The 14,357-nt window shown below is 42.6% G+C and overlaps 1 protein-coding gene across 2 annotated transcripts in view; it reads left to right on the top strand.

Annotated features, from left to right (window-relative positions):
* Positions 1–14,357, top strand: part of CSMD1 (CUB and Sushi multiple domains 1) — a 2,064,317-nt gene that overhangs the window by 1,647,487 nt on the left and 402,473 nt on the right. For both annotated transcript variants that reach the window (XM_059882319.1, XM_024986326.2), the window contains exons 13-15: positions 9,767–9,949; positions 11,762–12,088; positions 13,903–14,097. In XM_059882319.1, the coding sequence (XP_059738302.1) occupies positions 9,767–9,949; positions 11,762–12,088; positions 13,903–14,097 (705 nt within the window). The remainder of the gene's footprint in view (positions 1–9,766; positions 9,950–11,761; positions 12,089–13,902; positions 14,098–14,357) is intronic.

Here is a 14,357-nt window from a genome sequence, read left to right as displayed (position 1 = left end):
GGGATTTCATTTCCATTGACGTGGTATTTTTGGCAGGCGTCACATTCCATTTCTAATTTTGCTAGCATCTCGTGGCAGATGCTAGCATGATGGGTTATGCAAATGCCACTTTAGAAGACACTCTTTTCCTTTTTCTTCCTACATGAGAGAGTCTGGGAAGTGCTAATATTATATTTACAGGATTCTTCAGAGGTAGGAATGGTTAGGTGACCAGCAAGACACAAAGAGATATAACAGAAATCACTAGATAAGGCCTCTGGAAAAGTATTTTTTTTCCTTCTTCTTGTTAAAGAAAGAACCCCACTAGCTGTCCTTGTGGGGGACTGTGACTCTCTGCTTTCTTCCTACCTTCCCATCCAGCAGCCACTTTGTGCCATGAGACTGCAACCCTTAAGATACCAACCAACATGTTCAGGGTGATGGAAAATAGCAATGAAGAGCCTGGGTTCTTACTGATCTGACCATGGGTCTGTCTTGCACTCCTACATCCATTATTCTTGTTATTTCAGGAAAATAAAATACTCATTAATGTAAGCCGATTTTCCTTGAACTTTTTGATTACTAACATTTGGGTTACCATATAAAACACAATTCACACTCTTTAGTGACAGTTTTACTATGTGCTGTGAGAACAGAAGCTTAGCTTGTATAATGTCACTTATCTATTTCTGTACTTGTTTAATGTATTGGTAAAAAGATGGGGGAATAAATGGAAACAGTGACAGACTTTATTTTCTTGGGTTCCAAAATCACTGTGGACAGTGACTGCAGCCATGAAATTAAAAGACGTTTGCCCCTTGGAAAAAGAGCTGTGGCAAACCCAGACAGCAAATAAAAAGCAGGGACATCACTTTGCCAACAAAGGTCCATATAGTCAAAGCTGTGGTTCATCAAGAAATACTAGAATTTGTGATTTGTGGAGGTGAGGATCCTTGGGCAACTGTGACGTGCAGGTGGCTTTGGGAACCACTGATGGAGGCAGAGGCAGAGGTCCAGGCAGAAGGCGGGTCTGTTTGCTTCTGCTGGAATCAGGTGTGTAGCTTTCTCTACAAGTGTTATGGTTAAGGTCTGTACTCAAAGCTTCTGCCCAACGGGAAAGATAGTAACAATACAGAGCACCTCCAAAACTCTCAGATCTTGCGTTCTGTTATACTCATGCCCTAAGGACCAACTTCAGCTGGTTTCTAAAGTTGAAGGGCTTCTTCCTGTCCCTTTTAACTTGTTTCCTCCTGAAGTCAGGGGCCCAGTAATGCTGGGTCTTCGTTAAGAGGATAGAAATTAACGTGGAAAAGAAGTAGAAGGGTCCTGAGAAGATCCCCTCATTAAGGAACAGAGGGTGGGTAGCAGCCACTGACCTCTGGCCAGTCACTTGGCTTGTCTCTGAGTCAGACGCCACCACCCCCCTGCCACCTCCCGCCACCTCCCAAACACTGCCCTTGGCTGAGTCGCTCTGGACCCAGTCTAGCTGCCTTGTGACCAGAATTCTTGGAACTCCAATTCAAGCCTTTTCTACATGACTTGCAGGATAAGTGCTGTGGGCTGGACAGAAGTAGTTAAAAGTTCAGGGTCTCTTTTTCCTTCGACAGTTTATCTTCATTTTAAGGGCATTCGATGTTTAATATTGACTTCCGATTATCTTTGATGAGACAGATGTCTCACAAAATGCCCTGTGATGGTTACTTGGCACAGTCTATTCAGATTACTAGACTATGGACTTCCTGAAGGGGGTAACTCATCCCTGGTTCTAGTACCCTAGCACGCAGGGCATGCTCCACAATTTAAAACATCAAAGCATTTATATATGGTATCAAGAATCCTGCTTGCAGGGCAGCAAAGGAGACACAGACATAAAGAATAGACTTTTGGACTCAGTGGGAGGAGAGGGTGGGATGATTTGAGAGAATAGCATTGAAATGATACATTACTATATGTAAAATAGATAACCATTGCGAGTTTGATGCATGAAGCAGGAAACCCAAAGCTGGTGCTCTGGGGCAACCCAGAGGGATGGGGTGGGAAGGATAGGATGGAGGTGGGAGGGGGATTCAGGATGGAGGGGACACATGTATACCTATCGCCAATTCATACTGATATATGGCAAAAACTAACAATTTTGCAGTTATCCTCCAATTAAATATTTTTTTTAAAAAGTATCAAATCAAATAATGAAGTATTCTTGGTTATTAAGTGAAAGATCTGTCAATCAAACCTAGATTCTTAGCCAATCTGATAGCCTTTTCTATAAACCATGCTGCCTGCATATGCATATATATATATAAATATGCATTGATAGAAAGTCAATCTTCATGATCATTCAGGATTGCTATTCTCAGCAGGAAAGAAGCTAAAATAATGGAACTGATAACCCTAAGGAAAGTCTTATCTCACAGTGGCATTTAGATGTCCTCTCCCATCTTTATTATGAGACGATGTTTCACAACAATTTAGGGGAGAGATTGATAGTTTATCTGGTTTCTATAGCGCTTACAGCATGATTGTAATAAAGCACAATGAAAGAATGAAATCCACATAAAAATCCAGAGACCGTGCACCGCCTGGCCCTGGCCAGCTCAGTGTTTCTGTGTCCTCATCTCTCCCTTCACCGCCTGTGGTCACCTTGCTCTTCCTCACCCTGCCAGGGGCATCCCTCACCCAGCCCTGCAGGTTACTCCTGCTCACCGCAGGTGGGACCATCTCCACCCTTACACCTTTCAAGTGTGTCCCCCCATTTCAAGTCTCTGCCAACACGTTCAGCTTCCAGAAACCTTATCTGACTGTCCCACCAGAAAAGACCCTCTGAGTACTCTACTTTCCATCACTCAAACCAGAGTTATTCCTCTTACCTGCTTTCTCTTTCTCAGCACATTTGTCCCTGTCTGGCTTACTTTAGGCTGTTTGTGTATTTTCTGCCAACTGCCCTAAGCTATACTCTCCACAAGACCAGTTGCTTGGTCTGTTCATTTGTTGGTTAGACCTGTAGTTGAAACAGTGAGTGGTGCTCAGAAGAATCTACCACAGGCTAAGCAGTTAGGCAAGAGATGGTAACTCTTTACAGAGAAAAAAAAAAGGGGGGGGGACACAGGCTGTGTTATAGCCAAAAACTACCTAAGCTTGAGAAGATGTCTCAGTTCCTTTTAAGTAATAACAAAGCACCAAGTGTCCACTTTGTTCAGGGCACCATTTAACTATCAGTAAGTCCAGGGAAGATAAGCCTTATCATTCTGGAAAAAGTAACAGTGTAATGAAGTAGAAAGACAGGTCCATATCCAAATAGGACCAGATAAGACTTGTTCTTAAACCTCTACAGGAAAGCTACCTGTAAACCCCAGGGTAGGGAGCAACAGTGCTCCAGATTATGAGGCTCTGAAGAGACTAACCAAGAGGGACATTCTAGAAAGAGAGAGGGTGGTGTCTTTGATGGGAGGACAGTGTAGAAGCTTGATGTGTCCTGGGAGGCTCAGGACACCTCTGCTATTTGAGGGAGAGAATCCTTGATGGGGTAGGAGGCACAGAGGTTGACACAGTGGTTTCCAGTGTGTGGAAATGCACCTGCTTGACATGAGTGGTCTCTGAGAGACACAGACACCTGTCAGGGGGGTCTGCTGTAGGTGCACTCCTGTGGATGGGTTTGGAGAAGGCAGGGTAGTTCCCTTGAGCATGGAGGAGGAGATGAAGAAGTAGAGTCAGAAACAGGAAGGTCCTGCTATGTGGACAAGTCACCAAGCCAGGATACTTAGCTGTGCAGAGCCGTCCAGGGGAACTCAGTTATTCCTTAAAGCAGCGTTCATTCATCTGCACCTCTTCTATCGTGTGTTGGGGTCAAAGCAGATGCAAAGATGGCACTAAATGTGAACAATAACATTTCTCAATCGGTGGGCAGCCTTACAGGGAAGCTGTGCACTAATCATGTGGTAAATATCAGAGAGCAGCCATGACATTTCAGATTAAGGACTGGCTTTAATGGAGTGACTTGTAGATCGTAATTGTCAAGTGGATATGGCTCACCTTAATGGTTTTAATGTCCTTTCTCAGAAGTGTGACTGATAAGTCTTTGTTATAGCAGACTCAATTTCAGTTTCAATATTTTGGTTTACATGTCAGTGAATACTGATATGGAGAAGGCGATGGCACCCCACTCCAGTACGCTTGCCTGGAAAATCCCATGGACGGAGGAGCCTGGTTGGCTGCAGTCCACGGGGTCGCTAAGAGTCGGACACGACTGAGCGACTTCACTTTCACTTTTCACTTTCACGCATTGGAGAAGGAAATGGCAACCCACTCCAGTGTTCTTGCCTGGAAAATCCCAGGGACGGGGGAGCCTGGTGGGCCGCCGTCTCTGGGGTCGCACAGAGTCGGACACGACTGAAGTGACTTAGCAGCAGCAGCAGCAGCAACAGAATACTGATAGGCCAGGAAAAGGTGAGTTCTGATACATTAAAAAAATTAGTGAATCCCTTAGGGAGTTCGGGATAGGCATATACACTCAGTTATATTTAAAATAGATAGCCAACAAGCACCTACTGTATAGCACAAGGAACTCTGCTACATGTTGTGTGGCAGCTTGGATGGGAGCAGAGTTTGGGGGAGAAAGGACATATGCATGTGTATGGCTGAGTCTCTTCACTGTCCACCTGACACTATGACAACATTGTTAATCAGCTACACACTGATATAAAGTAGAAATAAAAGTCTAAAAGAAAATTAGTGAGTCTAATTACTCATTTATTATATAAACATTTATAGGTATAGTATGAACTGTCAAATAAAAATAAAATATATTAGAGGTGAGCATTAAATATGTAATGTCAATGTAGTGTAAATGTTTAGATCAGTTATAAAATTAGTATTCAAAAGTAATACTTTATAAAATTTAGAAATATTAATCAATATGAAAAATATTGAAATAACATTATTGTGTACTTTTAAAAATCACTGTCAAAGAAAAACATATCAATGGGAGTGCTATTGAGTCCCCAGTAGACTTGTTTACCAGTGACCCCAACTGCTAAAAAGGCAGCATCTGAGAAGGAGAGAGGAAATAATTGCAACCTAGTATTTCCCTTAGACTCCTATTTATCAGATCCCATTTCTAGAGTGATCATTTGGAAGAGATATTTGACTGGCTTTTTTTCCCCTCTGGGGGCTTCAGTGTTTTCATTGATAACAGACTATGGTTTCTAAGAAAGCATGAACACAGCAGGATCATCTTTGACATCTGACATTTTGTTCCACATAGAAGGGGGCTTGATGCGGTTACTGTATCGATGTCAGCCCGGTCTTATTCTTCCTTTACTTGTTTGTACTGGTTCAGACAATACGTGACCTAGATGCACTCTCAAGTGAAGGCAGTTTGACCTCCAAGGGACATTTCTGAATCTGCATGGATTCTGTCACAGGTACTTGGGGCTTAAGTGATACAGTATGCAGGGGTCAAGAATACAAAATGCCCAAAAATGCTCCCCAAGGGAAGTTTCATATTCTGTGGCTGATGAGTGGGTCCAGCTCTTCCATGCAGACTTACTGATAGTGGATGTTACTTGTCCAATGCTAGTCCCTGGACTTGGCATCGCAAGTCCCTGCCAAACTCTTAAAAAAGGACTCACCAGACCCAGGTTCTGCTCCAGGCCAGCCCTGGCCTTATGTCTGAGTCAGGGAGTACCAGTATCTTTGGTGGAGATGAAGCGCCACTAGACACTCTAAACCCTCAACATGGGAAGCAGAAAGACCTTCCAGTGTGTAGACACAATGTGTCTACAACCAGTTTATTTCCATGCACTCTGCAAAGTCAGGAGTTCCCAGACTCAGTTAATGTAGAAAGCAGTATTCCCACAAATGCTGTTAATTCATTTCACTATAAAAAGTAATGAGCTTTAGCATCACAGAGGCAAAAAGAAGCATCTAGAAGTCTAAGGTTTGCTAATAATCATAGTGATAGCTCATATTATGAGCCTTATATGCCAGGACTTATGTGAATTATACAGTTTAATTCTCACAGCCACCCCGTGAGATAGAAAGTAGTAAACTGAGGAAGTGAAAATGGAGACTTTTCAAGACTAAATTCTATCAGGTGGCCCAGCAGAGCCCAGGAATTTCCAAACCAAGTCTGGTGTTCTGATTCCTGACCTCAGAGCTGAGTCCTTGGCCAGGACCCTGGGCTCCTGACCCCTATTCCACTGACAGGTCCCATCAAATGGAAGCTCTTGCATCAGCTGCTTGTATATTTTGGAAATTAATCCTTTGTCAGTTGTTTCATTTGCTATTATTTTTCCCCATTCTGAGGGCTGTATTTTTTCCTTGTTTGTAGTTTCCCTTGCTGTGCAAAAACTTTTAAGTTTAATTAGGTTCCACTTATTTATTTCCAGTACTGAGGGAGGTGGGTCATCGAGGATCATGCTTTGATGTGTGTCATTGCATGTTCTGCTTATGTTTTCCTCTGAGAGTTTTATAGTTTCTGCTCTTACATTTATGTCTCTAATCCATTGTGAGTTTATCTTTGTGTATGGTCTTAGGAAGTGTTCTAATTTCTTTCTTTTACATGGAGTTGTCCATTTTGAAGATTTCATTCTTTTACATGGAGTTGTCCATTTTGAAGAGACTATTGAAGAGACTATCTTTGCCCCATTGTATATTCTTGCCTCCCTTGTCAAAAATAAGGTATCCATAGGTATGTGGGTTTATCTCTGGGCTTTTAATCTTGTTCCATTGGTCTATATTTCTGTGTTGTGTGTGTGTGTGTGTGTGTGTGTGTGTGTGTGTGTGTGCGTGCACCAGTATCATACTGCCTTGATAACTATAACGTTGTAGCATAGTCTGAAGTGATGAAGATTGATTACTCCAGATCAATTCTTCTTTCACAAGAGTGCTTTGGCTATTTGGGATCTTTTGTGTTTCCATATGAATTGTGAGAGTTTTTGTTCTAGTTCTGTGAAAAATGTCATTGGTAATTTGATAGTGATTGTACTGAATCTGTAGATTACATTTAGTAGAATAGTAATTTTCACAAAATTTATTCTTCCAACCCAGGAACATAATTTATTTACAGATCAATACAGAAAAACAAACAACCCAATTAAAAAGTGGGAAAATGACCTAAACAGACATTTCTCCAAACAAGACATACAGATGGCTAATAGACACATTAAAAGATGCTCAATATTGCTCATTATTAGAGAACTGCAAATCAAAACTACAATGAAATATTACCTTACACTGGTCAGAATGGCCATCATCAAAAAACCTGCAAACAATAAATTCTGGAGAGGGTGTGGAGAAAAGGGAACACTCTTGCACTGTTGGTAGAAATGTAAATTAGTACAGCTACTATGAAGAACACTGTGGATATTTCTTTAAAAAGATAGGAATAAAACTGCCATATGACCCAGCAACCCCACTACTATGTGTATACCCTGAGGAAACAAAAATTGAAAAGGATACAGATGTTCATTGCAGCTCTGTTTACAGCAACTAGGACATGGAAGCAACCTAGAAATCCATCAACAGATAATGGATAAAGAAGCTGTGGTACATTTATACAATGGAATATTACTCAGTCATAAAAAGGAATTTGAGTCAGTCCTAATGAGGTGGATGAACCTAGAGCCTATTATACAGAGTGAAGTAAGTCGGAAAGAGAAAAACAAATACTGTATACTAATGCACATATGTGGAATCTAGAAAGATGGTACTGACAAACCTATTTGCAGAGCAGCAGTGGAGACACAGATGTAGAGAACAGACTTATGGACTTGGCTTGGGGGAGGAGGGAAGGAGAAGGTGGGCTGTGTAGAGAGAGTAACATGGAAAAATACATTACCATATGTAAAATAGATAGCCGATGGGAATTTGCTGTATGACTCAACGAACTCAAACTGGGTCTCTGTAACAACCTAGAGGGGTGGGATGGGGAAGGAGATGGGAGGGGGGTTCAAGTGGGAGGGGACATAGGTAAATCTATGGCTGATTCAACATCAAAACTATGTTGATGTTTGGTAGAAACCAACTCAATACTATAAAGCAATTATCTTTCAATGAAAAATGAATAAATTAAAAAATAAGGTATTTTCTGTTATAAACCACCAGTCCAGATTGCCTTCAGTCAATGAAATTTGGTTCAAGGTAATCCAAGCATTAAATTCAAGTAGATCCATTCCTGCCTTTGTTCAGCTCAGGTTCATCCACTTGTACTCCAAGGCTGGTCCTTAAGGAAAAGTGTCCTCCAAGGCTTTTTTGGCCTACATTGCATCCAGGAACATTTTAGCTCCCATTTAACTGATACTATTTAGGCCGTCTTTTTAATCTGATGGCCTGAGCCTTCAGGAGAGCGTGATGAACTTGTTTGCACGAAGTGCCTGGTTTGGTTTGGTTTTGTGTTTCTTGTGCTAATTTGCTTCAAAAACAGATAGGCTGATATCCTACATGTTGAAGTTTTACCATCATTATATTACCAGCTGATTTTACCTCTCTGATACTCTTGAACACTCAGAGGTAGAGTTTCTTCTCCGGAGGAGAATAAGCCATCTTTGGATAGATCTCTGAGCTTAGACAGGTTCCCCACAAGGCAGGAATGTACCTGAAAACCACCCAGAAATTCAGCTGAGCCACTTCCACAGACTTTCCAAACACTGAGACATCATCAGAAAGCATTTATGTTGCTACATCTGAATTTGCTGTTGCTCACAGCAAGACGACAAAGTACAAACACATGAAGAATTCAGAAAGGACTGTGGACTGAGAGATGCATCTGTGAGCCAAGCACAGAGAAACCTCCCTGAGTTGTGGAAACTTATACTTCTTCTGCCTCCACTCCCAGCCCAGCAGAGGGTCTTCGGAACTTGTACTCGGATCATGTTGTGCATCTTCTGAAAACCCTATAAAATCTTCCCATGGAAACCCCCTAGGCAGCTCTGGCCGAGCCCCTCCTTTCCTCTGTAGACCACCCATTCCCCAGCATCCTCCTGCAGGTCCGGGCACCCTGGCCCATGTCTCCTTCATTATCTCACAAATTGTTACCAGTTCCCTCTATGTAATGTCAGCCCTGTGCGTGTGGGAATTTTGTCTTGTTTGTCCACTAACCTCTTTACCTAGAACAGAACCTGACGCATTGTTGGCCCTCAAGAAATATTTTTGTATGAATCAATGAATAAACATATTTCAGTTAATACATCCTGTATCATTAACATTTGTGACACAGCCAAGTTGAAATGTGTGTATAATATGGTGCATTTGTATCCGCATGTCATTACAATCATGTGCTAATGAAAAGAGCCTTGATTCCACATATTTTCTTTTCATCTGAAGACCATGAATATATTCATTTTGTTTCCTAAATGAGTTTTAACACCAATTTAAGGCAAAGAATATTCAAATGAATATATTGATTTAAATATTCAGTAGGGAATGAACCATCTTACTTGTGTGGTTTACATTAAAAAATACATCAATTAAAACAAAATCGACATTTACATTTTAATTGCAGCGGTTATGGACAGCATGAAGAAAAGGTGTAGGCCAGGAAGAACCATATATTAATTTTAACATTTGCATGATCAACACATCTGTGTAGCTTTGTGTTTCCTTTGAAAGAAAAGTTTAACACTTTTCTCTAAAATTTGAAGTATATATTTTTTCTGGCTTCGGCTAAATAAATATTAGATGAATTGAAACTGTTTATCGAAACAATGCAAAAGTCAATCGCTGTTTACTTTCTAAGCTGTTGAAAACGTTCACCATGTTTTCTCAATGTTCCGCTCATCTGTCCTCCTTTCAGAAATTGAGAAGGGGGGCTGTGGGGACCCGGGCATCCCCGCCTACGGGAAGCGGACCGGCAGCAGCTTCCTCCACGGAGACACACTCACGTTCGAATGCCAGGCGGCCTTCGAGCTGGTTGGGGAGCGAGTCATCACGTGTCAGCAGAACAACCAGTGGTCTGGCAACAAGCCCAGCTGTGTATGTGAGTACTCTCCTGGCGGGGTCTGTTCCAAGCTGCCCCAGGGGGTGGGAGAGGAGCAGGGGATGCCCTGAGCGGGGGCACAGCATTGACCAGAAGCACTCAGGGCTCCTCGAATGCAGCTCTTCTCTCTCCACTGACTTAAAACCAGTCAGTGATGTTCTTACTACCAGACAGACACGCTGTCGGTGAGAGCTTTCCACGAGCAAGGTCCACAGAGCATCACTTCCATCCAGAGGGGCTGATGCCAGCTCTGTAAGCCATCCGTGGACAGGGCCTGGGGTCTTTGCAACCTAATAATGTCCTGTGATGGCTTCCCTGAGTAGAGTTCCCTGAGCTGTACAGTAGGTTCTCGTTAGTTATCTATTGTATATAGTATCAGTAGTGTGTGGGACTCCCCAGGTGGCCGAGTGGTAAAGAATCCCCCTGCCAGTGCAGGAGATGCAAGAGATGCAGGTTTCATCTCTGGGTTGGGAAGATCCCCTGGAGAAGGAAATGGCAACCCACTCCAGTATTCTTACTGGAGAATCCCATGAACAGAGGAGCCTGGTGGGCTACAGTCCACAGGGTTGCAGAGCAGAACATGACTGAGCACACAACACACAAAATCCTGTGACACTTAAAACGCAATTGTGAGCTTGAAGTGATGTCACTGCATTTCAATGGAAGAATTGCCTGCTTCCTCCTGTTTTTTGTCCTGTTTTTAGTTTATTTTTTTAAGGTTCTCATTAGTTGTTTATCTTATATATAGTGTCAATAGGGTATATATGTCAACCCCAATCTTCCAATTCATCCAACTCCCTCTTCCAGCTTTGGTGTCCATATGTTTGTTCTCTGTGTCTGAGTCTCTGTTTCTGCTTTGTAAATAAGATTGTCTGTACCAAGTTTTTTTCAGATTCCACGTGTCAATATACAGTATTTGTTTTTCTCTTTCTGACTTATGTCACTCCGTATAATGGTCTCTAGGTCCCTTGTAAGTGATTTAACAAGTAGAAAAGAAGGACTACATAGAAGATTGAAAAACAGATTTTTTTTTTATAACTAAGTATAGCAATAACCTGGAAGCATACAGAAATAATGTAAAATAATAAGCAAATCCACACCCTAGAAATAAGTCCAATAGATGCTCCCTCCCAAAGAATATGTTTATAGACATATATAAAACATATATCTTACTGATTTCTCAGTACACATTAAGTAAATATTCCAAGAGACTTTTATATTATCCACCAGGATTTGGTCTGATTTTCCAAGTTGTTCTTTAATCATTGTTACCCTGTAAATGACTTAAAAAGTAATTTCAAAAAATGTGCTTTAAGGCATGTGCAAAATTTAAAATGAAAAATAGGGAAGTGATTAGAATCAACCTTGTTTTCTGGAAATTGTCCTTATGAAACCAGCATAATTTTTCATATTAATATTTGCTCTTCTGAAGGCAGAAAGTTATAACAAGAAATCTTAATATTTGCCACAAGTTTCAGTCAACTTGACAGGGTCATTTTTGAATCAAGCGTACACTTGATTATGTATCGGCTATGGTTGTTCTGTATGTTGAACTTAATCTGTTCACAACCCACAACAATCCCTGCTCAGAGAACTGAGATTCCCATATATGTTGAGGCCAAAAAACATAAAAACAGAAGCTGGATTGTAACAAATTCAGTAGATACTCTCAAAATTTAAAAAAAAAGAAAAAGTTGAACCATCCTAGTTAACTGCTGGTATAGACTTCCTTCCCAGGTCCTTAGCACACAGCCAGATCTTTGGATGTGGACAAAACTGTTTGAAACCATTATTATCTGTGTGTCTTCATAGTTTCCTGTTTCTTCAACTTTACGGCATCATCAGGAATTATCCTCTCGCCGAATTACCCAGAAGAGTACGGTAACAACATGAACTGCGTCTGGCTGATCATCTCTGAGCCAGGCAGCAGAATTCACCTCATCTTTAATGACTTTGACGTGGAGCCTCAGTTTGACTTCCTTGCAGTCAAAGATGATGGGATTTCAGACATAACTGTGCTGGGCACGTTCTCAGGCAACGAGGTGCCGTCCCAGCTGGCCAGCAGCGGGCACATCGTCCGTCTGGAGTTCCAGTCGGATCACTCCACCACCGGCCGAGGCTTCAACATCACCTACACCAGTAAGTGCATCCACACCCACCCCACCTCCAGGGTCTCCGCTGGCTCTACTCCGGGGTTTTATAGTCACAGTTCACAAAATTATATAACATTATCCTGAGAACCTAAAAAAATACCCCACTCTGTTGTAGTGTCTTGGTCACTCACCCCTATAGTGAGGACTGGTTGCTCACATACTTCTCTCTCTCTGGTTTTCCTTCCACCCATCCATCCATCCACCCCTGTATCCTCAATGCAATAGAATAGAGTAGTGAAAAGCACTGAGGTATTTGGAGTCAGGAGTCATGGATTATAACACCTGCTAAATGTATGGACTGGGTGTTCCCAGGTGACCTAGTAGTAAAGAATCTGCCTGCAATGTGGGTGACCCGATTCTGATTCCTGGGTTGGGAAGATCCCCTGGAGAAGGGAATGGCTACCCACTCCAATATTCTTGCCTGGAAAATCCCACGGACAGAGTAGCCTGGCGGGCTACAGTCCAATGGGTTGCAAAGAGTTGGACACAACTGAGCAACTAAACAACAGCTCGTATGTACTTAGTGAATTTTGATAAGACAGCTAACTTTTCTTTGCTTCAGACTCCTCATTTGATCATAGCTTACATTTGAGACCGTCTGCTTAAATTGTACTGTTGAGGGCATAAAGTAAGATAATAATGTTAAATAGGAGTGATAAGCTAAAATGTACTGGCTGCCTCCTTATCTTAGGTGATCTGCTTAGGATTTGACAGAAATTGTTTCATTTAACATTGTAGCAGCTCTGGACCATAAGCTTCATCTTCCTCATTCTGTAAATAAAGACAACTAGGCTCCGATAGTGGAGAAGGCAATGGCAGCCCACTCCAGTACTCTTGCCTGGAAAATCCCATGGATGGAGGAGCCTGGAAGACTGCAGTCCATGGGGTCACGAAGAGTCGGACATGACTGAGCGACTTCACTTTCACTTTTCACTTTCATGCATTGGAGAAGGAAAGGGCAACCCACTCCAGTGTTCTTGCCTGGAGAATCCCAGGGACGGGGGAGCCTGGTGGGCTGCCATCTATGGGGTCACACAGAGTCAGACACGACTGAAGTGACTTTGCAGCAGCATCAGCAGGCTCCAACAGGGGCTTCCCAGATGACTCAGCAGTAAAGAATCTGCCTCCAATGCAGGAGACACAGGAGACTCAAGTTCAATCTCTGGATTGAGAAGGTCCCCTGGAGAAGGAAGCAGCAACCCACTCCAGAATTCTTTGCCTAGAAAACTCCATGGACAGAGGAGATTGGCGGGCTGTATTAAGGAAAAGGCAAAAGGATAAGGGGGTGGCAGAGAATGAGATGGTTAGATGGCATCACCAACTCAATGGACATGAATTTGAGCAAACTCCGGAAGACAGTGGAAAACAGAGGAGCCTGGAGGGCTTCAGTCCATGGGGCTGCAGAGAGTCAAGCACAACTTAGCAAATTAACCACAAAAAGGCTCAGATGACCAGAGTAATCTTCCCAGGGACAGGTAGTAAGCACATGAGCTGGGATGCTAACCTAGATGTGCCAGAACCAAAATCCTTTTCTGTTACCTATGTATCTCATCTCCATTTTTCTTAGTGAAAAGGTGCCTTCCAATTTTGGGATGCTGTGTGGATGATAATGAGGTCTATCTACCCATCTCTCTCCTTCTGTCTCTCTAGGTATCAAAATTCTGTTTATTGAATGTATTTATCTATCTCTGAAAAATAGCTAAAACTGCTTTATAAGTGGTTCTGCTTTCTTTTTTAATACTCATGATTAATATCCAAGCGTTTGTTTGTTTTTTAACTCCGATTTTTTTTTTTTTTCAGCATTTGGTCAAAATGAGTGTCATGATCCTGGCATCCCCATAAACGGACGGCGTTTTGGTGACAGGTTTCTGCTGGGGAGCTCGGTCTCTTTCCACTGTGATGATGGCTTTGTCAAAACCCAGGGCTCGGAGTCCATCACCTGCATCCTTCAGGACGGGAACGTGGTCTGGAGCTCCACCGTCCCCCGCTGCGAAGGTGTGGGCCCCTCCCGTCTGCCTCTTACATTCCTCTGAAAGGGGGCATCTGACAGAAAACAAACGAGCAGACAACAACACTGGTTCCCTAAGGCTGCCATAGCCGAGTACCACCAAGTGGTGACTTTATCAGCAGGAGTTAGCGTCTCACGGTCCTGGAGGCAGGAAGTCCAAGGTCCAGGTGTCAGCAGGGCAGGCTCTGAGTGGGGCAGATGTTCCAGGCCCCTCTCCCGGCTTCTGGGGCTTTGCTTGTCTTGGCTT

The sequence above is a fragment of the Bos taurus genome, chromosome 27 (genome assembly GCF_002263795.3).
Source record: "Bos taurus isolate L1 Dominette 01449 registration number 42190680 breed Hereford chromosome 27, ARS-UCD2.0, whole genome shotgun sequence".
Lineage (NCBI taxonomy): Eukaryota > Metazoa > Chordata > Mammalia > Artiodactyla > Bovidae > Bos > Bos taurus.
This window is presented reverse-complemented; position numbering and strand designations above follow the sequence as displayed.